This window comes from Mustela erminea, chromosome 9, assembly GCF_009829155.1.
Source record: "Mustela erminea isolate mMusErm1 chromosome 9, mMusErm1.Pri, whole genome shotgun sequence".
In the NCBI taxonomy this organism is placed as follows: Eukaryota; Metazoa; Chordata; class Mammalia; order Carnivora; family Mustelidae; genus Mustela; species Mustela erminea.
In genome coordinates, this window is record NC_045622.1 from 102976338 (window position 1) to 102999507 (window position 23170).

Sequence of the window (23170 nt, forward strand, 5' to 3'; positions counted from 1 at the left end):
TCTGTGCTCTTTCCATATTTTGGCTGTTGTGGACATTGCTGCAATAAGCATTGGGAAAGTTTGTTAAAAGACAGCCTGTAGGGCTCCAGCTGTGGGGGTTTTAATTCTGTAGGTCTGGGACCAGGGTGCCTAGAAAAGTGCCTTTTAAGTAAGCTGTCTGTGATTCTAAGGACAGATGCCTGGGAGCATCCCAGGATAAATACTGCTGGGGGTGGGAACCTGAGAAAGCTCCCACCTCCCCTTGATTGGTGAGGCTCACAAAGCAATTAGTCTTACTGATTCTGCTTGCCTTTGTTTACCCAGAAACCAAGGATGACCTAGAGCAGCTCACGACCGAGATCAAGAAAAGGGCCAACAACGTCCGGAACAAACTGAAGAGTACGAAGGGAGCAAAGGGAACAAGCCAGGCCAACACTACCCCCTTACTTCCCCGGGGCCCAGCACCACCCCCTCACATCCGCGGGGCCCAGCACCAGCCCCTCACTTCGCGGGGCCCAGCACCAGCCCCTCACTTCGTGGGGCCCAGCACCAGCCCCTTACATCTGTGGACCCAGCTTTTCGGGACCAAAACGCATCCAGATGATACACTCGTCCCATCTTTCTTTGCGGTTTGGGCACTGCCCCTGAAAGTTTGCCTGTCCTGGAAGCAGGACTGCAGTCGAGAGAGTGCAGAACTGAAGTGTGCTGCCGGCTGCTGAGTTGTTACGTGACTTGGTGCTTTAACTTAGTCCCTTGACTTTTCTCTTACTCGTCCCATTTACCAGCGCCTGCATCCCTGTGGGCAGAAATGCTGGAGCTGTCTAGATGCAGAACATGTTGTTATTCAGTCTGCAGTCATTTCTTGGAGGGCCAGGTCTCCACCGCTTCAGTTTAGACCTTTGTTCAGTGAGACCCCGGTCACAGACGGGGTACCCCTGGGGCCAGAAAGGTCCCTTTCTTCCAGTTGCACTTTTGCCCCGTTGTTTTGGGAATGCAGGCTGTTGGTCAGGGAGTGGAGGCCCCACTTACCATTTCTTCCCCCCAAATGAATCACAGTCCCTGTTTTCTTGGGCAGAGGGGGAGGTGGCTAGGGGCAGCTTCCAGTAGTAGCTGGGAGAGTGTGCAGAGCCCTGTGTGTTCTCATCCACTGCCCGCTGGGTGGGGGAGGTGCTGTCCTTGCTCCGTTCTGCACACGAGAGGACAGGAACACTAAGGTGACATGGTCTTCCCAGAGTCACACAGCTAGCGAGTGGCAGGGCAAGGATTTGAGCCTGAGCCTCCTGCTGACAGAGACACTTGCTGTTAGCTGGGCCACGGTACAGTCAGACAAGACCTGGTCCAGTAAAGGGTGTGGGACGTGAGGCCTGTGGCTCCCTGGTGAGCTGGTGTGTCGGGATGGGGGATGCCTGTTGTGTCTACATCCGCGGGCTGGCTGTGAGAGGGGGTGCGGGAGCCTTGCACTGAGCTATGCGTCTTGGAGGAGAGCAGCGATGATGTTGCCAGAGTAAGCTTGCTGTGCTCCGCAGGTATGGAGAGGCACATTGAGGAAGATGAGGTCCGGTCGTCCGCAGACCTTCGGATTCGGAAATCCCAGGTAAGATGTTCCCTGATCATTTCATCCAGTCTTAACTTTGTTGTTGTTGTCATTCTTAGCTGTGGAGCCTTTTTTTTTCCCCTCCAAGTACAGTTCTTGTTTGGACTCATTTGGAAGAACTGGTAAAGGATTGCTGCCCAGGCCGAAGCAGGAGAGGGGCCGGAGGCCAGGCCTTGTGGCCGCTCTGCCACCCGGGCTTCTCTAAGGAGGCCCTTAGAGAACTTCTGAGGGTCCCCCTGGGCACAGCTGCAGAATTATTCGCCTCCTGAGGGCATGGAGGTTTTCTCTCTGAAGATTATGGTCATTAGTTGTCCAGTTTGGAGTTAGGCTCTCTGGTGGCGATCAAAGATATGATCCGTGTCCTCAGAGAACTGTCAGTCACGTTCAAGTGGCATGAGGAGGCTGTCACATAGGACCCAGCAGAGCGGTGGGAAGACTCAGTGACGTGCGCAGTGCTCTCAGCATTCACAGAGCTCGGGCAGAGTTGGGGGCGGTCAGAGGGGGCTGGGCCTTGGGTGGGCAAGAGTGGCAATGTGGCTCAGGGGTAGAGAGGTTCCTTTAAGAGGCGTGGGGACAGGAGTGGTGGTTATGTTAGTAGCAGTTGTGGTAGTGATGGGGGTGGGGCAGGGGTAAGGGGCAGGCATGGAGAGAACAGCCTGTCTGGAGAGAAAAGTTAGTTGTGGGCTTGTGGCTGTTGAGGTTTGGTTTTTTTAATTTTTTAATTTTTTTATTTGATAATAGGCAGAGAAGCAGGCAGAGAGAGAGGGGGAAGCAGGCTTCCTGCTGAGCAGGGAGCCCGATGCAGGGCTTGATTCCAAGACCCTGAGATCATGACCTGAGCCGAAGGCAGAGGCTTAATCCACTGAGCCACCCAGGTGCCCCTGGCTGTTGAGTTTTTATCAAGAACTTAGTGCTGTACTTCAAAGATCTTTGAATACCTGTCCGGGGAACCAGATAGCCTGTGTCCATTTCCTTCAGCTTGCATTCTGTTAGGAGACAGTCTGGGAGCCTCCCGAAAGTGGGACCAGAGTGGGGGAGGGCTGAGAGGCAGGTGTCTCTTGCTGGGCTTCTGCAGTGACTTTGGTTTGAATGTGCATGCTGCAAATACTGGTGATTTTGCAAGGGTGAAGCCAGTAGGCCTTGATGTGGAGAGGTGGGCAAGGAGTAGAAATCATGGTGAAGACTGGAACACAGGCACAGGGCGCTGTTGAGCGAATGCGTTGCGTTACAGGCAGGGGAGGATAGGGAGGTCAGGTTGGGTAAGAACTCAAGAATTTTGGCAGGTTTTGGATTTAGAAGGGAGTCTGGCAGCTTTAGAAAGCAAGCCAAAGGTTGTGCCAGAAAAAGGCAGCTAGTCGTGTGGATGCAGGGCTCTCCTTTGGCCTCAGGATTATCACGTGAGGTCAGTAGACAGATACTGGACGCATGCCTTGGAAAGGTCAGCAGACTCTCCTGATGGTGTGAAGTTAGGAAAGCAGAACGCCGAGTTTCATACCTGGTCTTCCCTTCCAAGTGCAGCGCTGCCACAGACTGGGCCGTGTGGGGCGAGGGGCGCGGGCTCTCTAACATAGAGGGCTCCCCGGCCTTCTGCTCCCGGGGGCTCACTGCACTCGGATGGTTCCCACAGCACTCCGTCCTGTCCCGGAAGTTTGTGGAGGTGATGACCAGATACAACGAGGCTCAGGTGGACTTCCGCGAACGCAGTAAAGGGCGAATCCAGCGGCAGCTCGAAATCAGTACGTGTGTGAAGTTTGGTGCACGCCCCTGTGCCTTTCCCTGCCCTGGGCTGGCTGTCCCAAGTTGGGAGAACTGGGAGAGCGAGAGGCAGCCCCCCGCTTGGCCTTCTGCCTGCATTCGCACCCGAGCCCAGGAGAGGCCTTCGGTCACCGGCGTGTCTGATGCCCGTCGTGGCTGAGGGTGGCGCGATGCTTGTGGGCCTGGGTTGTTTGGTTCCTGGGGGCGCCAGCATTTCCTCACACGGAGGGGAGGCGCCTGCTGACAGTTGCTGTCCTGGGGACCTGTGACATCTTTTTGTTGTGTCTTTGACAGCAGAGAACATTTATGAGATGATAGTATGGTGCCAGGTGCTGTGAGGAATGTGACAGATGTGACGGACATGACATGACATTCAGGGACTCGGGGCGCTGCAGGGTGCCAAGGGCTCTAAGTGGAGGAAGTGTGTGAAGCAGCACGTGGTCAGAGTGTGTCTGGGAGTGCTGCCCCTGTGCAGCCTGGGAAGAGGGAGCCCTTGGGAAGAGCAGTGTGGGGTTCGGTGGAGGAGGGCGGGCTCGCCTGAGAACTGGCTCCCGATCCTCCGAGGCACAGTGCATGGGCCGGTCAGCTCTCTGAGCAGGAAGGGATGTGGTCAGACTCGTGCTTCAGGAAGTAACTGCGTGTCATGCTAAGGGTGCACTGGATTAGGGGAGAAATCAGAAGGAAGCAAGACGCATCGGGGGCTCTCGGGTGTGTTATAAAGGCCACTGTCTTTAGAGTGAAGTTACCGTGTTCCCACATGGTAAAAGTTCCAGAGACTTTTTTTTTTTTTTTAAGATTTTATTTGTTTGAGAGAGGCAGAGATAGTAACAGAGAGCATGAGTAAGCACAAGCTGGGAGAGGGAGAAGCAGACTCTTCGCTGAGCAGGGAGCTCAGGATGTGGGGCTCGAGCCCAAGACCCTGGGATCATGACCCGAGTTGATAGCCAGTGCTTAACTGACTGAGCCACCCAGGCACCCTTTTCAGGGAACTTTGAATTGGTGTGCTTTGATCTTGTATTTGATGCTGTACTTCTTTTGTTATAAAGCTGGCAAAAAGACCACAGATGAGGAGCTGGAGGAGATGCTGGAGAGTGGGAACCCTGCCATCTTCACTTCTGGGGTGAGTGTCCAGGAGCTGGGATGCAAGTCCCTGTCGTGTAGACTGGAGGCTGCTGTGGAGCTGTGTGTGGTTGGTGAGGGCAGGGCTGCAGGTGCAGGGAGGCAGGGAGGCAGCGGGCTTGGCTGGAGTGTGAGTGGGGGCTGTGGCAGGGGTTCTGGCTCATGGTCTTTGTGTGGCCTGTTGTAGATCATCGACTCTCAGATTTCCAAGCAAGCCCTCAGTGAGATCGAAGGGCGGCACAAGGACATCGTGAGGCTGGAGAGCAGCATCAAGGAGCTTCATGACATGTTTATGGACATCGCCATGCTGGTGGAGAATCAGGTAACCGGCCGTGGGCACCACCCTGGGCAGAGGGAGGAAAGCTCAGGTCCTACTGAGAAGGGCGCACTCCTGAGAAGGGTGGACTGGAGAGTCAGGTGAGGTGTGGTGGGGGAATCTTCGGGAATCTTCACATGGGGTAACAGGATCCCAGTGTCCTGGAAAGGAACGCCCTCCCGCGTCTGTCTCAGCCTTGTCCTCTTGCCCGCTCCTTCGGCCTCACTTCTGCCTACTGTGGGGTTCGATGCGCTTGGTCAAGTATTGCTTCCTTCTGTCTTAGCACCTCTTGTGCCCTTTTACCTGGGGATGTGGGTTCTTTTTTTTTTTTTTTTTTTTAAAGATTTTATTTATTTATTTGACAGAGAGAAATCACAAGTAGACCGAGAGGCAGGCAGAGAGAGAGAGAGGGAAGCAGGCTCCCTGCTGAGCAGAGAGCCCGATGAGGGACTCGATCCCAGGACCCTGATATCATGACCTGAGCCGAAGGCAGTGGCTTAACCCACTGAGCCACCCAGGCGCCCCGGGATGTGGGTTCATAATGGGGTTGCCTTAAAGCGGCCTCCTGATGGGAACTATTTCATGGGTGACACCAAAGACAGGATCATTTCCCCAGTTCATAGTGAAAAGTTAGCTTTCCCAGAGGCTTTAATTTTTTCCCCATTTTTGTTTTATCTTCTGTGTGTTTTCCCCAAAATTTTGGCACTTTTTGCTAAGGAACAAGAGCAGATAACAAAAGGAAGGAAGGAACAGTAGAATAATATTTATGGGAACACTCGGAACACCCATGGTTTGACAGCTTATTTTGTCCCTGGGCTGCTCGCTCAAGGCCGTGCGTCCCTGTCACCTGTACGCGGTGCTGGCTCCACATGGTCAGGCGGCCACTGGTCCTTAAGATGTAGTCAGAGATGCCTTGGTGTCCATGTGTGCCACCGTTACCATGAACCCCCTGGCCGCTCTGCCGCCTGGGAAGGACTGAAAACTGCTCCTTGTGGAGGGGCTGCAAAACCTAACTGAAGCCTGAGCACTGCTTGGCTGGTTTCTGACAGCTGTCCCCTGCTCAGGGCCCGGCTGCCTTTCCTCTGTCCCCTTCTGGCCTTTCGGACCATTCCTTAAGTGCCCTCTTCCCTGCTCTTCTTTTTTTCTCTCCTCGCGGCCTTGCTGAGGACTTGGTTTGGGAGTCAAGTGTTGGTAAGTGCCTTTCTCTGTTTACAGAGTGCCGTCAAGCAACAGGTTGGGTCGAGGCAGGTCTTGGTAGGGGAGGGGTGTTCCCATCCTAAGATGCTCAGAGTTAATTGGAGTGACCAGACTTCTGTATCAGGAAGTATTCGCTGGGAGATGGTTGGGAACCTCACCAAGAGACTGTTGTCTCTTAATAACCTCATAGATTTAAGATGTAACCAGATAGCTTAGGTAAACCCCGTGCCTGTCACTTACGGGCTTGGGAGTATCTCTTGGAGAAAGCGAATGTTCCCAACCATGGGTGTTTGTAGCTCCCGTTTGCTAGCACTGTTCCGAAGCACAAGTCCACACACTTGCCTCAGGCCAAATGAACTTGGTTCAGGTCTGCACGACCAGGAAGAGGCCAGCATCCCAGTTATGCCCTAAGATACTCTTATTTTGGTTTCTCTCCTCATATGCTTAATTAAAAACAGAGCAGTGGTGGTGGGATCAGTCTTAGAACACGTATTTACCAGGCATCTTGACAGTGTGCTCCAAGTGTCCCCTGCAGTGCCTGTCCCCAGAGAAGTGGTACTGAGGGTTGCTTGTGTGAGTGACCACCACCAAGGACTGGGGAGCCATAGGTAATCCCATGGAAGATGGAACGTGTGCCCCACAAAGGACTTCCCCATGCTCCTCTTTGCACTGGGGATTATAACAGAAAGCCCTGTCCCCAGTGAGCTCTGACTGTCCTGGGGCAGGTTTATGGGGTGTAACTTGTGTCTGTCCTTTGCAGGGTGAGATGCTAGATAACATAGAGCTGAATGTCATGCACACAGTGGACCATGTGGAGAAGGCACGGGAAGAAACTAAAAGAGCTGTGAAGTACCAGGGTCAGGCCCGGAAGGTGAGACTCTCCAGCTTCCTTCAGAGAAGAGAGTCCATTCTGCTTGCTCTCTCTCGCTCTTTCTCTCTTCCCTCTGCCTGTCTCCTTTTCTGCTGCCACCACCTCTTGCATCCGGGCAAAGGGAGCCATGATTGACCGTATCGAGAACAACATGGACCAGTCAGTGGGCTTTGTGGAGCGGGCCGTGGCGGATACCAAAAAGGCTGTCAAGTATCAGAGTGAAGCTCGGAGGGTGAGCGCCTCAGTCTCCACGGGTCCGGCTTGCTCCTCCTCTCTCTGGTCCTCCCCACTCGTGTCCTTGAGCCCATGCTTTTTCTCTCTGTCCCGGCTTCATCCCAACACCCGTGTCAGCCTTTCCCAGAGAGTAGCTCGCTCCTTCCCTGGCGTGCCTTGCATGGATCTGGCTCACATGTTCTCTACCCAGGAACCCACACTTGAAGGCAGCTCTGCAGGGCGGATGCGTTGCCCAGTGTCATTGCTAGTCTTCTCCTGCACAGAGCTCATGGTCCTTTCGGATGTCACACTTGACTCCCCTGTTCTTCAGAAACCTGTTCACTCTCCTCCACTCCGTTAACCAGGCCCAGCCCTCTTTCCTCTGCTGTGAACCCCGTGCTGTGCTGATCTCCGTGCAACATTACCTCCTATGTTACGGAACACCTGTTATTCCTACTTGTAGGTGAAACAGTTGAGGGTCAGAAGTTCCGTAATTGGCTTCATGGTACCGAGTAGTATAGGAGTGGGATTCCGGTTCAGATTCCAGTCACGCGCTTTCCACTGTACCAGCATTATTTACCCTCTTCAGCTGCCCCTGTTGCTTGAGGACTTCGAAGCTTCTCTGCCCACTGGGGTAGCCAGCTCTGGTGGCTTGCACTTTTTAGACTGTTCTTTTCTGACTACTTCTCCTGGGCTCTGATACTTTCGTTCTTCAGTTCTTTTTCTTCTGCTTCACCCATTGCTTGTGCAGGGATTCAAGGAGTTGGGAAGTTATTTTACCTGATGAATCCAGGCTGGCTCACAACCGGACCGCAGTCCCGCTTTCTGATCCCTAGTCCCTGGACTGCGTCTGATGGGTGGGCATGTGCTTTAGGGGAGAGACAGAAGTTTGAAATTAGAGCTATTTGAAAATATACACTTCTTTTTGAACAGGAAAAATTGGTCCCTTGATACCATGGCCCGTTGTTGCTAGGAGATCCTGTGATGGTGGTTTTTTAAATCTGTGCATGTACACGAGACTGAAGTGTGAGCTAAGAGTCGACAGAAGCTCCATATTTCCATTTGCTGGCCTTGCGAGCCAGGAAGTCACTTAAGATATTTAAAATATCCTAGTAGAATGTCTTAATGTAGAGCTATAGTCTTTTTTGGGTTGATAAGAGTCTTTCAGTGTGGAGATGAGAGGGGTTGGGTTTTGGATGAATTGTTACTTGGTTGTTTCTAATGATGGTTTGTTTTGTTTCTCTTATCCTCTCCAGAAATTGATAATTATCATTGTGGTAGTAGTGGTGTTGCTGGGCATTTTAGCATTGATTATTGGACTTTCCGTTGGGCTGAAGTAATGGTGGCCCGAGTGGCTGCTGCACTGAAATGTAAGTAAATGGAAGGTTCTTGGGGATTCTGGATTGGCTTTCTCTTGAGAAATTTTCTGGGGTTTCGCATGGCAGTGCTCTTCTTTTGTGATTGTCCTTGGATACACAGAGCTCTCTCGGACTTTCCATCGCCTGTGCCTTCTTTCATCTCCTTAAAATACTCCTCTGGGCTTCTAGTCCTGGAGAAACTTCTCTTCTGGGCCAGGCTCCCATTGGTTCCTCTCCTGGGGACTCTGTCCCAGCCCTTTTTCTTACACCATGTGTCGCCACCTTTCCTGACTCACCTGAGCACCACATTTTTGCTCCTTTCGCTCGGGAAGCATGCTCCTAATTGGGAACAATCTGTGTCCTGGGTCGGGGGTTCATCTTCTGAATTCTTGCTGACTTTGATGGATGTTGGGCTTTGCTTTCCATATCCTTTTTAGTGTCAAGAAAGCTCTGGGTTGGGGTGTGGGGTGGTGCGGTTTTGTTTGTGGCTGATGGGTTGGATCTTGAATGATAAAGCAGTTAACATTTTTGAGTGTTGAGTCATGCCAAACCGTGTACTGAACACCTCATACACACGTCCTTGAATCCCCACAACACCTTCTGGAGGTAGGTACTGTTGTTTACCGTATTTTACAGACAAAGACACTCAGGCTTATAAAGAGATGTTAAGTCAAAGGACAAGTTTGAACACACAGCTGATGGGGGGTTCAGGAGAGTTCTTTCTTACGTCTTAGCTTCTCTTTGTGAAATCAGGTAGCCATTTATCATTGTCTACAAAGTCTAGAGAACCTTGGAGGAAAGCGAGTTTAAAATTTAGGTTATCGATTTCTTTAAAATCTGGTGAAAAGAATAGAGCTGACCACTGAATCAGGGCTTCATGGGCATAGCAGCGTGATGGGAATGACCTAATTGGCCCTGTTAACACACTTGTAACTTCCTAAATATTACTTTTCTGGATAAAGTATAGGATATAATGTTAACAAAAACTTCTAAAACAGAAACCGTAAACAGAATTAATTTTTAATATTATTGTTGATGACCTTGTGGCATACTCACACACTCACACATGGTCACAGACTTCAGAGTATATCAGTGGTTTTAGACCTGGTCCAAGAATCCTGTGCGTCATTCCACATCACTAAAATCTCTTGGTGAATCTAATTTTCAACGCAAGATTGTGAGTATACTCTGAATTATTTAATACTTCCCCAAAGTTGGAGTTTTGCGATTACAGTGTTACTATAACGAATGGTGTGACTAATCTATATTTTTCTCATTTTTATTTTCTCTTTATTATGACATTAGAGAATTAGGATTGCTGAGGTAATAGATACAAATGTCTTCAGTACTCGTCACATTACTTCCACATCGGTGCCCAGACCTGATCCTTCTTTCCATTTTTGCTTCTGTGTGCCTCTTCCTTCTTCCTGCTCCTGTGAGCCAGAGGGTCTCAAAGTCAGACAATTACAGCACTGAACAATTTCTTCTTGAGAATGTAAATGAATCCCTTTTTTAAATGAGGAGACCAATGAATGTATTGTTTTTAGTTGACTTACCTGATGTCCAAGAGGCTGCCTCTCGCTGAGCAGTGTTGAATTTACTGTAGTGTGTTCCATGTCCATGAAGGCACGACTGGTTGCTCCTTTTAGGTCTGGACCCACCTGTCCCTCCCATGTGGCCTGAGGACGAGGTCTCTGAACAGGAGGGAGGGAAGACAGCCTACCTTTGACTCCCTAGTTGTGTGCCAGGTACTATGCTAAGATAGTACCATGATCCCTGTTTTCAGATGGGAAACTCTGAAGCTCAGTGAAGTCAAGAAACTTGTCCAGGCTTACCCAGCCATTTAAGAGGAGCAGCCGTGATGACCTCTGAATTTCTCTTTTTTCTTTTCACGGTGTAAGAGAAGTGTGGAGCAGAGGGGTAATGGAGCAGAAGATTCCAGTTCTGCACCTTGTATTTGAAAAGCGCTGATGAGGACCCTGTAGAGAGAACAGGTGCTTTTGTGCAGTGACTGCCTCCCGCTGATGTGACAGCCTGTGTGAAGGATTACAAGAAGTCCAGGGACTTTTTTTCCCCCTCTCATAATACAGCTTTTTGTTTCTGTCACAGCAGGATATTTAGTTCCGGATCCGGTCCTGTGTTGGGTTTGTCTGTAGGATTTCTCAGGTTTAGTGTTGACTTCTCCATCACTTTCCTTTTTTGCGGTGACGTCTGATCTTCTGTCTCCACCTTCTAGGTTTGTGACTAAGTGTTAATGTTGCTCTCCACCATCATTCTGTGCACTGATCAGCAACTCCTTCCTGTGCCTCTCTTAGAACCCGATTTCACTCCAGCCTGGTGTGGCCACCCTTGTCTTCAGATGGGAACGGAGTTTGAATGGCTTTCCTGAGAGAGAGTGGGACCTGTTCCTTTGTTTCCTTGTAACCGTCCTTGGACCTGACCCAGCAAACAACTTAGCCCCGGAGGAAGCTAATCTGCCTGATGTAACCCTGAGTTCTCAGAACCTTCTCCTGCCCCACCAACTCTGAAGTACCTTCTCTCCCGGACAGTATGAACCAACCCAGCTTTTCTTTGTTCCCTCTGAATGTGTCAAAGTAAGCCTTGCGCCTTGGAAAGCCGATTCCAAACCTACCCAGGGTGCTGTATTTTCTACCTCATGGAGTATTCTTCTCCCAGAAATTGCAATGTATTTTTTAAGGGGTTTCTTTAACAACACAAAGGGATTCTTCCAAGTGTGGTGACAGTAAGGCTCAGCTCGAGCCTTGTACTTGGCAGGATCTTGGTCCTCATAGTTTGTTGTCCCTATGTCTTGAAAATATGTGGAACTGGCAGATGTCACTTTGGTCTTAGCAGCTGACTTGTTTGAAGTTCAATCTTAAATTAAGCTCTTGGTATGTTCAGCTTCATGGCCAACTTCAGTCTTTATGTTGTGTTCTCTCATGTTTACTCAAGGAGGCCACCAGGATGATACGGTTGTCTAAGGTTACCATTTGTAAAGGCTGAAGGTATGAGATATTTGTTTGCCTCTCTGAGTCTTGGAAACCGGCTGTTCTCCTTTGGAACGATGCTTTGTGAAGCCACTGCCTTGAGGCCAAAAATAACCAGGCACTTAAAATTGGGCCAGGGACAAGGTGCTTGAGTCTGAGGCTCTGGAAATGCTTAGATTGGTGCAAGTGTTCAGTCACTCATTTCATATGTTCCAGATGTACTTTTATAATCGTGTGTGAGACGTACATATATATTTGCCTGTCTCTCTCAGAAGCAGGAAACTAGAAATGGAGAATATTATAACATCAAAAAACAAAAACAAAAACAAAAACAAAAACCTTGGGCTGAGCTAAAAATTAGGTAAGACATTTGCTTATTTGCAAATGAATCACAGCAGAAATAGGATCTTCCTGTGTCATTGAGAAACCTTGTTTTCTGGATGAGTGCTGGGATGATCATAGATCGTTGGGATTAGGACTACACTGATCCCACTAAGTTTTTCTGCTTAGCATACAGCTATGACAAGTTTTGGCACCTCTCCTTGCTGCTGCATAGGTGAGGCTTGTCCTGAGAGTATCCCACAGCAATCTTAGATCATTCCTGGGGCCTTTAGGATGATCCTGTCTCCAGGGCTGAGTCAGCTGGGGGAGACCGGGGACTACTGAGTAGCTGGTATTGCTACCAGGTAAATGAGCTTGACAGGTTCTTTCTCTCCTCCCCAATTCTTACCATGGAGGAAGCAACAGCCAGGAAATGATTTCAAGTGTAGTGACTATGGTGACCCAGTGGTGAGCCCCTTAGATTCCCTGCCAGTCTCCCTGATGTATAGTTGAACTTAGACACTCTAGGATAGAGTGAGCACCTAATCCAGGCACTGCCCTGGGCTTCCTTTGCAAAGGCTATGTACTCCGTCATTGCTCAGCACTCCGACAGAGCCAAAGGGATGCCCTCTTCCCATGGCTATGAAGTCAGACAGTGGACTGGCTCCAGCAACGAGGGAAGACAAGCTCTTAACCATAGGCCTTTGTTGAGCCCTGGGGCTTAGTTTGGAATACAATAAGTGAAGGTTTTTTTTTGTCATTTGTGTTTTTTAAATGTAAACGTGATTATTTTATTGATAATTTAAAAATAAATGACTTTATATTGATCGTGAACTAGTTCTTGCTCTATTTCCCTACAAAATAGTGGTTGGGTGCCACCATGTGGTGGTTTTTGTTTAGGTTTACAAGGGTTAACAGTGCTTTTTATCCATGTGCCAGACTGCATGGATCAAAAGTTCTAATTTTTGAAAATGCTTTAACTCTCAAGAATATGGTTTAACTATATTTAAGTTTCAGGTTTAAGGTGGTCTCCCTAAGAATTCAGTTGACTCATCAGGAGTATCTGTCTCTAGGAGGAGATGGGGTAGCTCTGGTGTGGTGGGAACCAGAAAGCAGAACATACTGAACATCCTCAGAGACTGCTGTTGATCTCATTTTGAATCTCTTGCCTGAAAGCATCGCTTCTAGTAACATCCTGGGTTCTTGAAGCCAGATCCATCACCCTTTCCCTTCACGTCTTCCTCTGTGTCTGGATCCACTTTCGCCTTCCTTCCCCTGCAACTCTGCGCAGTGATGCTGCTTCTCACATGCTTTTTCTTTCCTTGTCTGGATGAGCAGAAGAAGATCATGATCATGATCTGCTGTATTATCCTTGCGATCATCTTAGCTTCTACCATTGGGGGCATATTTGCCTGAAAAAGGTGAGCCATTTGTGGGGAGGTGATTTTTTTCTTTCACTTACTTGAAACTCTTACATGCTTAAAAGCACTTGTCGCTGGTTCCCCAGATTGGGGAGGGAACAGGTATTAGACTAGAAAAAGGCTGGAGAGAACTATGAAAAAAGGTTTCATAGAGAAGTACGGATGAATAACGAGTTGGCCATAGATGGGGAGCCAGGGGGCAGTCTGCTCTGTTTAGAATGATTTGTAGAAGGATGTTGACTTCCAGCAGCAAAATTTGGGTGGTGGTGTCTGGGAATGGCTAAAGGAGAAAGAATTCGTTCTTGCACTGGAAGCACCCCTCTCTAGTAGGAGAGAGCCAGCCAGTAACCCCAGAGTAAATTAATGTCCTCTCTTTGAGGGTTAGGACCGTTAGTGCAGACTTGCCGAGTAGACTCTTTGCCCCTGCAGAGGAAGCACTTGGTGATCCTGGATTCAAACCTCCTGTTGTATAACCTGTGATTTTCTTCCCTTCCGTGACCCCTTGTAGTCCTCACCGATGGAGCCTCGGCCGGCACTTTTAATCCTCCTTCCACTTTCTGTGGTGCCATCACTTCTCCACTGCAGATTCCTCAACAGCTACTCCTTTCCACTGTGAAACCTATGACATAGGGTCTCCATCAACCACCTCTTAAAAGTTATGCAAAGGTAGACTTAGGACAGTGCGGGATTGGGGGTGGGGGCAGGGCTGAGGGAACATGAGCCGGTTAGGAGGGTGGTGTCAAGGAGAGGCTGAGGGGTAGAGAACACGTGCTTGTTGGGGAAATAAAACAGAGCCAGGCAGGTATTGGAGCACACCCAGCTCATCAGCATTTAATTTTCTCTGACCAGTACCAGGCCTGTTACGTCTGGTCTTCAGGTTCTTCTAGGTCTCACCTTCGACCAACGCTCCATCTACTTCCTTCTTCAGGGTCTGATAGTCTAAAGTGAAGATGGTCTAACCACAGGTGCCACGCATGTCTTGCTCACAGCTGCGTCCCCAGTCCTTAGTATAGTGCTTGCCACTTACAGATGTTCAAGGATGGGTTGACTTAATTAGCTGTAATTAAGCTCTGATTTCTGCTCACGGTTGAGTCCGTGGGTTTTACTTTGAAACCTTTTAAGGCATCAGTGGTAAGTGGGTTTGTTAGTATGAGAGGCTGTGTGCAAATACCTGTGAAGGGGCTGATTCACTTATGCAACTATATGACAGGCTTCCCACTACTGTGACATGGTCTTTTTTTATGAATGGAGATGGGAGTTGACAGTCTCTCACTCTCAAAGACTGCTGGTCCCAGGATTGTGGCTCCCAAACAAAAGAAACAGGTTTATACCATGACTGAACTCCCAACAAGCATCAGGACCATGCTCTATGAACTGTAACAGAGAGGAGAGGTCAGGTCAGAAAAGTGACAGGCACCTACCACTTGCATCGTTTCTTACATGGTTCATCTTGCTAGGTGAAACTGAATTTTCTTGGCCAGCAGTGTGCCTAAAACTATCCTGAACAATGGCCCCAATTCAAAGTTCAGATGTGTTCTAATGCAATTTAGTAATTATATTACAAGAGCTTCACTACAAATACATTAACCACCACCAAGTGCAACTCTTGAGGACCATGTAACTGTTTAGATATAATTGCACTTTTGAAAGATTACTTTGCCACACGTCTTTTTTAAGAAAGCGGGATTTAAAAAAAAAAAAAGCTGACGTTTCAAGTCAGTGTGCTCTTTCTACCCATTTTCAAAAGCAAATGGTGTACATTTCTATCCATTTGTATTTCTTTCAGTTTGAATAGGGGATAGAAAACTGCTGGGTAGTTCTGGAAGAGATGAATCTTGTTACAGACCAGACAGGAAGGTGGAGCCATGGGGATTTGAGATACATGGGGCCTTTATTCATCCAACAGTAACTAGTTGAGTGCTGTGCGGCACCGCACTGTCCTAGAACCTGTGGGGCCACAAAGGTAGAGCCAAATACATGCCCTCCTCGGAGTTTCAGACCTAGGAAAGGCCAACTTCAACTTTTATCACTTACTTGTGTTAAAAGGCAAGGGTATGTTCCTTATCATATTGTCCAACATTCCCCTTTGTCTTCTAAAATTGAGAGATGGGTAGTTGGGCATAAATAAATATCTGTTGAATTAATGTACGGACTGGTGTGTTTTTGCTTTCCAAAAACATCTGTAACTAGTAAAGACAGCAACTAGCTCCTGTGCTATAAAAGGTGGTACAGAATTCTCCCAGTGTCCAAAAGTAGTGTTCCTAAAACTGAAACAATGTACAGTGAAAAATTACCATTTTGTGAAAGCAAAAATCTTCAGATTTCTTTTAGTTTGAGGAAAACAGGTACCAATGTAGCTCTTTGGTAAAAGTGAAGTGATGTGAAGCAGACTTGGACAGCAAGGAAACCCAGGCAGATGTTAAATCCAACTTATACAGAGATGGGAGATGGAGGCATTTGTTTCAGCCCTGAAGATATACATCTTACAGCTGGGGAGAACTGGACCCACTAACAATCAGTGAAGCTGGCTCGGTAATCATTTAAGGATTAGGAGTGACCAATGAGAAGTTACATCCTGAGGTGATACTCAGACTTTATTTTATATAAATATAATGCACTTAAAAAAAATCAATGGATATTCTATAATTTTTCACAAATCATTTACTCGTACTGCTCCTGGGTTAGATTATCAGTGCCACCCACAGACTGTTAAAGGCAGGCTGAGGGGAATAAAAACGTAGATTTTCTTTTGGTAGCTTTTGTATATTTGTGTCTCCGATTCTCACTACACACGTTCAGGCATATAGAACTTTCCCCAGTACTGCCCCTTCTGGGTTAAGTCATACGGGCTCAGGACTTTGCGTATCCCAAGCATGTTGGCAGTGGCTATGCGCTCAAAGGTCCAGGGGTTTTGGTTGTTCTGTTCCCGTTCCTCTTGATCTTTCCGCATCTTCTCTAGAGTCTCCCGGCTCACGGCCTTTGCTGGGAAGGGCAACTTGTGGGCAACCTGGTCCAGGAAACCTTGTACCTCTTTGAATTCACAACGCCCACCCACTTCTACTATGAGACGGCCAGCCTTCACGGGAGTCACGTAGTGATCAATGGCACCTTTGCCTCCCCCCCATGCGCTGTCCCATACCCTTGCGGGTGATGGGCTTGAAAGGGGCTGGTACTCTCCATAAAGCAAACATGTTCTTGGGGTCCATAGAGCGGTTGATTGTCAGGCGTATCATTTCAAAATGGCCCCAGTGGAGGTAACCACCACCCAGTGCCTAAAAGTGGATGAAAGAATTAGAAATACGTGGGGACTTAGTTATCTTGCATGTGCTCTTTCACAGTAACTGTGGCTTCAATGATTATGATTTACAAAAAATAAGTTCTGGTAAGTACCATGGAGAAAAGCCTAGAGTACAGAAGTAAATGAAAACAAGGTGGACCCATTTCAATGGATAACCAGGGAAGGCCTCTTTGAGGAGCTGGTATTTATTTACTTAAAAGATTTTGTTTGTCAGAGAGAGAAGTGGGGGACAGAGCACAAGCAAGGGGAGCAGGGACATGATCCCAGGATCCTGGGATCATGACCTAAGCCAAATGCAGATACTTAACCAATGAGTCACTCAGGCATCCCGAGGAGGTGATATAAAGCTGAGACCAGGATGGCAGGAAGAGAGTGAAGGACAGGGTATGGGCTTGGGCCTGTGAGAAGCCGTCCAGGGCTGATCAGCAGGTGGCGGGAAGGACTGTAAACTATTGCTCTGGCATCCTGATAGGAAATCAGTCCTAGTCCACACCCATTTGTGCAGCTACTGACATCAAGTCTCCATGGAAGCCACTCTAGGAAGGAATCGTGTCCTGCATCTTAAGTCATGGATAGTTTTATTTTCACCAGAAGCCTGTGAGGATTTCATAGTCTGAATATAGGGGCCAATTTGGTAGCCTTCCTTCTCCTGTTTTTGTATTATTTTCACTTGACATGAAAAAGAAATTCAATTGTTCACTGGGTAGTGCACGTCAGTTTAAAGAGCAAATGGTGGCCATTCCAATAAAACCCACGAAGGATGAGAATTAACTCTAAGAGCATGAGATTTTGCTAATCCCTGCTTCCATCATGCAGCTGCTTGACACTGAACTCACTTACCAAGATTGCAAAACTGCCTTCTGTGAACTCAGTAGCTTCAGTAGAAGGTCCCCGGATGTCCCTCAAGTTCTTAGGTTCTCTTCTCACTTTTGGCACGAGTGGTACCCTTTCAATAAATCGAAGCTTGGGCTTTTCAGGAATGGAAACATCTAAAAAGGAGCACAGACAGCCATGAAGAAATAAAACCACACATCTCCAAGGATCCAATTTCTTCCTACAAAGATTTATATTAATCAAGTGGAAGTCTTAAGAGTTACCACTGAAAAAAGTAATTTCAAAAGTATATTAGGTTTTTCCTGTGGCTGCTTTTTTATTGACACTCGAATCTTTTGGTTATGACAAGTATTAATGGAGAGGTTCTGAACCTTTGAAGATAACGAAGTTTCAACTTTCAAAGGAAATGCACTCTACATAACACTAGAAAAGAGACCATCTGGGAAGGTACAGAGATTGAGACTGTCACAGATAACACTGGCTAACTTTTTTTTTTTTTTTATGTTTACTAAGTGCTAGATGTTGAACTGAATGCTTTATGTGCGGTATCTCATTTAATCTTTTTAAAAAAATTATTATTATTATTTTTAAAGATTTTATTTATTTATTTGACAGAGAAGGATCACAAGTAGGCAGAGAGGCAAACAGAGAGAGAGGAGGAAGCAGGCTCCCTGCCGAGCAGAGAGCCCGATGTGGGACTCGATCCCAGGATGCTGAGATCATGACCTGAGCCAAAGGCAGAGGCTTAACCCACTGAGCCACCTAGGTGCCCCTTAAAGATTATTTTTTGACAGCAAGAGACATAGCAAGCAAGGTAACACAAGCAGGGGGAGTGGGAGAGGGAGAAGCAGGCTCCTTCCTGAAGAGGGAGCCTGATGTGGGCCCGATCCCAGGACCCTGAGATCATGACCCGAGCCAAAGGCATATGCTTAACAACTGAGACACCCAGGCACCCCTCATATAATCTTTAAAACAGCTTTAGAGGCTTGGTAATTTTTTAGGCCTTCCCTTTTTAAAATTTTGAACTTTGAAGTTTGGCACACATAATCAGAGGGGCGCCTGGGTGGCTCAGTGGGTTGGGCCACTGCCTTCAGCTCAGGTCATGATCTCAGGGTCCTGGGATTGAGTCCCGCATCGGGCTCTCTGCTCAGCGGGGAGCCTGCCTCCTCCTCTCTCTCTCTGCCTGCCGCTCTGCCTACTTGTAATCTCTCTGTCAAATAAATAAATAAAATCTTAAAAAAATGTACAGGTCAGTGAATTATTAGAAAGTGAATGCATAAACACATCCACATTAACAGTCACCCTGCTCAAGAAACTGAACTTGAGGCAAGTACTTTTTTTTTTTTTTTAAGATTTTTAATTTATTAGACAGAGATCACAAGTAGGCAGAGAGGCAGGCAGAGAGAGAGAAAGGAGGAAGCAGGTACCCTGCTGAGCGGAGAGCCCAACATGGGGCTCGATCCCAGGACCGTGGGACCATGACCTGAGCCAAAGGCAGAGGCTTTAACCCACTGAGCCACCCAGGAGCCCCTATTTTTTTTTTTTTTTTTTTTTAATTTATTTGACAGAGAGAGAGTAGGCAGAGAGGCAGGCAGAGAGGGAGAAGCAGGCTCCCCGCTGAGCAGAGAGCGGATTCGGAGCTCGGTCATAGAACCCTGGCTGGGATCATGACCTGAGCTGAAGGCAGAGGCTTAACCCACTGAGACACCCAGGTGCCCCTAGGCAAGTACTATTTTAAATCTCCATTTTATAAAAGAGGAACCTGAGACCTAGAGACATTTTATAATCTGGTCTAGGCCATCCAGTGAAAACAGCAAAGCCAGATGGATTTTTTTTTTTTTTTCTTAAATACTGCACAGCATCTCTGGATGTTAATTGGGGTGGTGGAAAGAATACTACACTGTACATGAAAATACTTAAGTTCTGCTCTGCCAGATTGTTAGGAAACCTAGAACCTAGGAATCCTTTGATCTATGCTCTATTTCTACAGGGGCTTTTCATGCTGGCACCTGTGCATTTCCTACAATGTGCAGCAGCTTGCTGTGTTGAGTGGATGCATTGAAATGCAGGCTGGACATGGTACATCTTTTTCATAGCAGACATTCTGACAAGTTGGGGGAAAAAATTATTAACTTGAAAGGCACTTAAAACATGTCTCTGGGGGCGGGGTGCCTAGGTGGCTCAGTGGGTTAAAGCCTCTGCCTTTTTGGCTCAGGTCATGATCTCAGGTTCCTGGGATGGAGCCCCACATCGGGCTCTCTGCTCCACGGGGAGCCTGCTTCCTCCTCCTCTCTCTCTGCCTACTTGTGATCTGTCTGTCGAATAAAAATAAAAATCTTTTAAAAAAACCAACAACCTGTCTATGGTAAAACAGGCACAGCTTTATCATGGAGTCAAATATAAAACAAGGGCCTTCAAGGAAATACCAAATTATTAATTGGCTAATACGGACGTAGAAACTGCCACCTGCTCTCCTCCAGTTCTTTCTCTTTTTTTAAAAAATATTTTTATTTGAGAGAGCACGCACAAGTAGGGGGAGTGGCAGGCAGAAGGAGAGGGAGAAGTAGGCTCCCTGCTGAGCAGGGACCCAGAAGTGCGACTGGATCCCAGGACGGTGAGATCATGACCTGAGCAGAAGACAACTGCTTAATCAACTGAGCCACCCAGGCAGCCCTCTCCTCCACTTTCTATAAGCAGCTACAGAGAAATTTAGTGATGCTGTCCCCTCCAAATCCACATGAACTTCTGGAGCATACAGTAGTTTCACAATTATGTGTAGAAGATAAAATCCTCAGAGCTCAAGGACACTTTCATATTTTTTTTCCAATTGTTTTTCTTTTTTTAAGATTTCCAATACAGTAAAGACATGGTAAATCATATTTACAAAATTGTGGTTTATCTTAACGTTTGTATTTAACAAGTTAATGCTTTCCCCATAGTTATATGACTGCATAGTGTAACATCCTTTAGGGAGAACGCCAGAAGTTCTAATTTGATGGCAATATGCGCTGGCTGGGGACGAGGGGTGCGCTGGGGGGAACCGCCCCACACAGTACCACAGGGGAGGTACCCCATTACACAGTCGCGCCATAACAGCACCTGCTCTATCCCGACCGTTTACAACACTTCCTGGCACACAGCATGCCCTCTAGGGGTATTCACTGAGCGAGTGAATGGAGGAGGGAACGCAGAACCCGCCTTCATTCTCGCCTCCCCTCTTCGGGTCCCATCAGAGAAGACAAACCCGAAAGGGACACAAGCTCACCCTCAAAAGTCGGCACCGGGAGCAGCGTCTTGAGGCCAGCGCTGGCGGGCGGGACGGCCCAAGAATCTACAAAAGCAAATCAAATTAAGATCCGAAAGCGACAAGACCCGGGCCTGCTCCCACCCAGACCCAAGTCAGTCCTGACGCAGGGCCCCGATGGTGGGCCGTGGGGTTCCGCTAAATGCGCTCACAGGCCCAGCACCAATTCCCACCCCCCGCCCCGGGGAAGCCAGCAGGGGTCTCCGAACGTTGACCCCCGCAGGTGGCTGTGGCCCCCCGGCACGAGTCCCCACGGCGGGACAGCGCGGCCCCTACTCAGCTTCTCAGCTCTGGGGCAGCGGTCGGCGGAGCCGGCTAGGCGCCGCACGGGGGTGGGGAGGTCTTCTGAGGGACCGAGGGCCTCCTGACCTGACACCCGCGCTCGCAGGAGCGGCGCCCCAGCACGAGCCAGCAGCCGCCACATGGCCACGCGGGGTCCACCGCCGCGGGCCTCCCACCGCGAACGCAGGGACTCCCTGGACCTGGCCGGGCCGGAAGTTGCTTTCGCAACGGTCCGTTCCCCCAGGGATCCCGGCGGAAGCAGAGGAAACCGGGCCGCCTCGCTCGGGTTCCCGCACCGGCGTGTGCTAGTCACGCCCAGCGCCGCTTTAGGTTTCTGAAAGTGTCAATACATACACTCTTGGGGTCTCTCCCTGGATGCGGGCAGCGGGGTGGGGATTTCCGCTGCTTCTTTAGTGGAGTTAGCTCAGAGACATTGGGAAAAGCCCACTGACTGACCATTGCTTGAACTTGTCAGTGTTCGGTGGCAGTGTGGTAGGCGTTCAGTACCCTGTCATTGCCTGTGTCCTTCAGAGTTCAGGAGCTAATGACGTCATGACACCCATGTGCAGACAACATGCCAGGGGTCGAAGGATTTCACTTAGGGTCACACAGCAGAAAACGGTAAGATCAGAATTTGAGTCTGTCACTCCAGGGACCCGAGGGACTGGACTGGATCCAAATTTGATGATCAAGTTGAAGTCATGCGTGACTCTTCTGGGGGGACGATGGTAAAATCATGGGTCTGAACCCTTTAAATACTTAGAATGAGAGAGGCTCTTTTCCCAAGCTTCTGGGACACAAATGGGATTAACAAATGGAGACTGATGTCTGTTGTATTTAAATCACGCTGCATCTGTGTATGGTCTTTCCCAAAGGATTAATTTCAGAAATGGCAAAAACTAAAACCTCTAATGCTTGCAAAGTTACTGGGAGAACTTTCTCTGTCCACAGCGTTAGGCGCTCTTGATAAAAGCTGTCTCAAAAAGAGTTAATGGACTTTATTTTAGCCATTTCCGGCCGTGTAGAGCAGTTCTGAAAAGGTTTAACTGTCCCCCACTCCCAAGCCAGTGTCAGATTCTAGAGAGCTCTTCCCTACTCTCTTCCACCCAAAGTGGGAGACCTGAATGTGCTCAGGCATTTAAATATCTCAGGCTGAATATTGTGTAATTTTATCTTGGATAGAAAGTAAAGTGTCAGTACAATCTCTCTGGATTGGTTTCTATGACTCTTGGTGCCCCCCCCCCCACTTCCACCTCCTTGTTTATTTTAAAGAATAAGAAGCAAACTTTAAGAAGCAAACTCAACGTTTTACATTTATTTATTTATTTATTACATTTAAATAGTAACTATGACAAATAATGTCCCCTTTTCTTTCCAAGAGTGGTGCCAGTACTATGGAGGATACGAAGAGGAAAAAAAAATCAGTGATCCTTTTCTTTAGGAATTTATGTTGAGGTAGGGACGATATGATGAGCATACAATAGCTAATGTTAAGGTTTCAGAAGAGAAAGATGAATAAAACGTGAAAATGGTAGGAGGGACATGAAGTCTTCCCTGGTCCCTAAAAATGATCTTCTCTCCTTCCCAATCTCACAGCTCTTTATTTACACTTCTCTTCTGATAGTTCCATTGTGTTTATTTGCAGGAAACTGATGTTCTGGGATGAAATGATTTGCCACCCAGTATGATAAAGAACCTTCCTGTTCTTACTTTTACTGGGAAAGGTTTGGTAAAATCTCCCAACAGTTGGTCTTCAGACCACCTGCATCAGATGTTACTGAGACCCTGGTATAAATGTAAGTATCTGGTCCCTACATACTAAGTCAGAAACTCTAAAGGTGGGGTTCAGGATTCCTATTGTGAACTAAGCCCCATGAATGATTCTAATGCCTAAGCAAGTTGAGAGTCAATCCTCTGGGAGCACTTTGAAAATATAAAAAGCAGAGTATAGCTACAAGGCATTGCTTTTGGATCATTCAGTTCTATATCTGCTGGGATTTGTATATTTTGCCATCTGTATCAAAATTACCTGGCATCTCAGTTTTTAATCTTTCTTATTTTAAAATCATGAGATGATTTTAAAATAAGAAAGATAACAGAAAGACCTAGTTTTAGGTCTGGTTATTGACATAAATAACACCCACATGCCTGTTGTCTGTGTCTGTGTATGCATATGTGTGCCCACTATCTCACTTTAAAAGAAAGATTGAGTTTTGGCTTATCAGATTCTAATCATAATATCAGTGTAATAAATCAGCATAGAACTTTCGTATGGTGTAGAGTTTAGCTTCCACATGGTGTAGAGCTTTGCTAAAAGAGCA

At 47.8% G+C, this 23170-nt stretch overlaps 3 protein-coding genes and 1 long non-coding RNA gene across 12 annotated transcripts in view; 2 read left to right on the plus strand and 2 right to left on the minus strand.

The window, feature by feature from the left end:
- Positions 1–15271, plus strand: part of STX3 (syntaxin 3) — a 42267-nt gene extending 26996 nt beyond the window's left edge. Inside the window, exons 4-11 of one of the 8 annotated variants that reach the window (XR_004289011.1) lie at positions 304–378; positions 1506–1573; positions 3201–3309; positions 4375–4448; positions 4635–4769; positions 6721–6831; positions 10718–13131; positions 13640–15271. Coding sequence is in view for 7 of the 8 variants with exons in the window: in XM_032356801.1 (XP_032212692.1) it covers positions 304–378; positions 1506–1573; positions 3201–3309; positions 4375–4448; positions 4635–4769; positions 6953–7405 (914 nt within the window). In the remaining variant the exon portion in view is untranslated. The other 7 variants (XM_032356807.1, XM_032356805.1, XM_032356804.1 and 4 more) reach the window with 7 other exon arrangements.
- LOC116598263 lies at positions 9129–10641 on the minus strand. The gene is made up of 2 exons (XR_004289014.1): positions 9959–10641; positions 9129–9835 (listed from the first exon to the last, which is right to left on the minus strand). It is a non-coding gene; the product is annotated as an uncharacterized LOC116598263 (long non-coding RNA).
- A 421-nt stretch (positions 15272–15692) lies between the features above and the next one.
- MRPL16 (mitochondrial ribosomal protein L16) lies at positions 15693–21090 on the minus strand. The gene is given in 5 exon segments (XM_032356808.1): positions 15693–16252; positions 16254–16403; positions 17270–17418; positions 20529–20594; positions 20937–21090. Coding segments are annotated over 5 exon segments (756 nt in total). The 5' UTR covers positions 20992–21090; the 3' UTR covers positions 15693–15916.
- A 50-nt stretch (positions 21091–21140) lies between these two features.
- The window catches only part of OOSP2 (oocyte secreted protein 2), a 93751-nt gene continuing 91721 nt past the window's right edge, over positions 21141–23170 (plus strand). For both annotated transcript variants that reach the window (XR_004289013.1, XM_032356813.1), the window contains exon 1: positions 21141–21470. Coding sequence is in view for 1 of the 2 variants with exons in the window: in XM_032356813.1 (XP_032212704.1) it covers positions 21402–21470 (69 nt within the window). In the remaining variant the exon portion in view is untranslated. The remainder of the gene's footprint in view (positions 21471–23170) is intronic.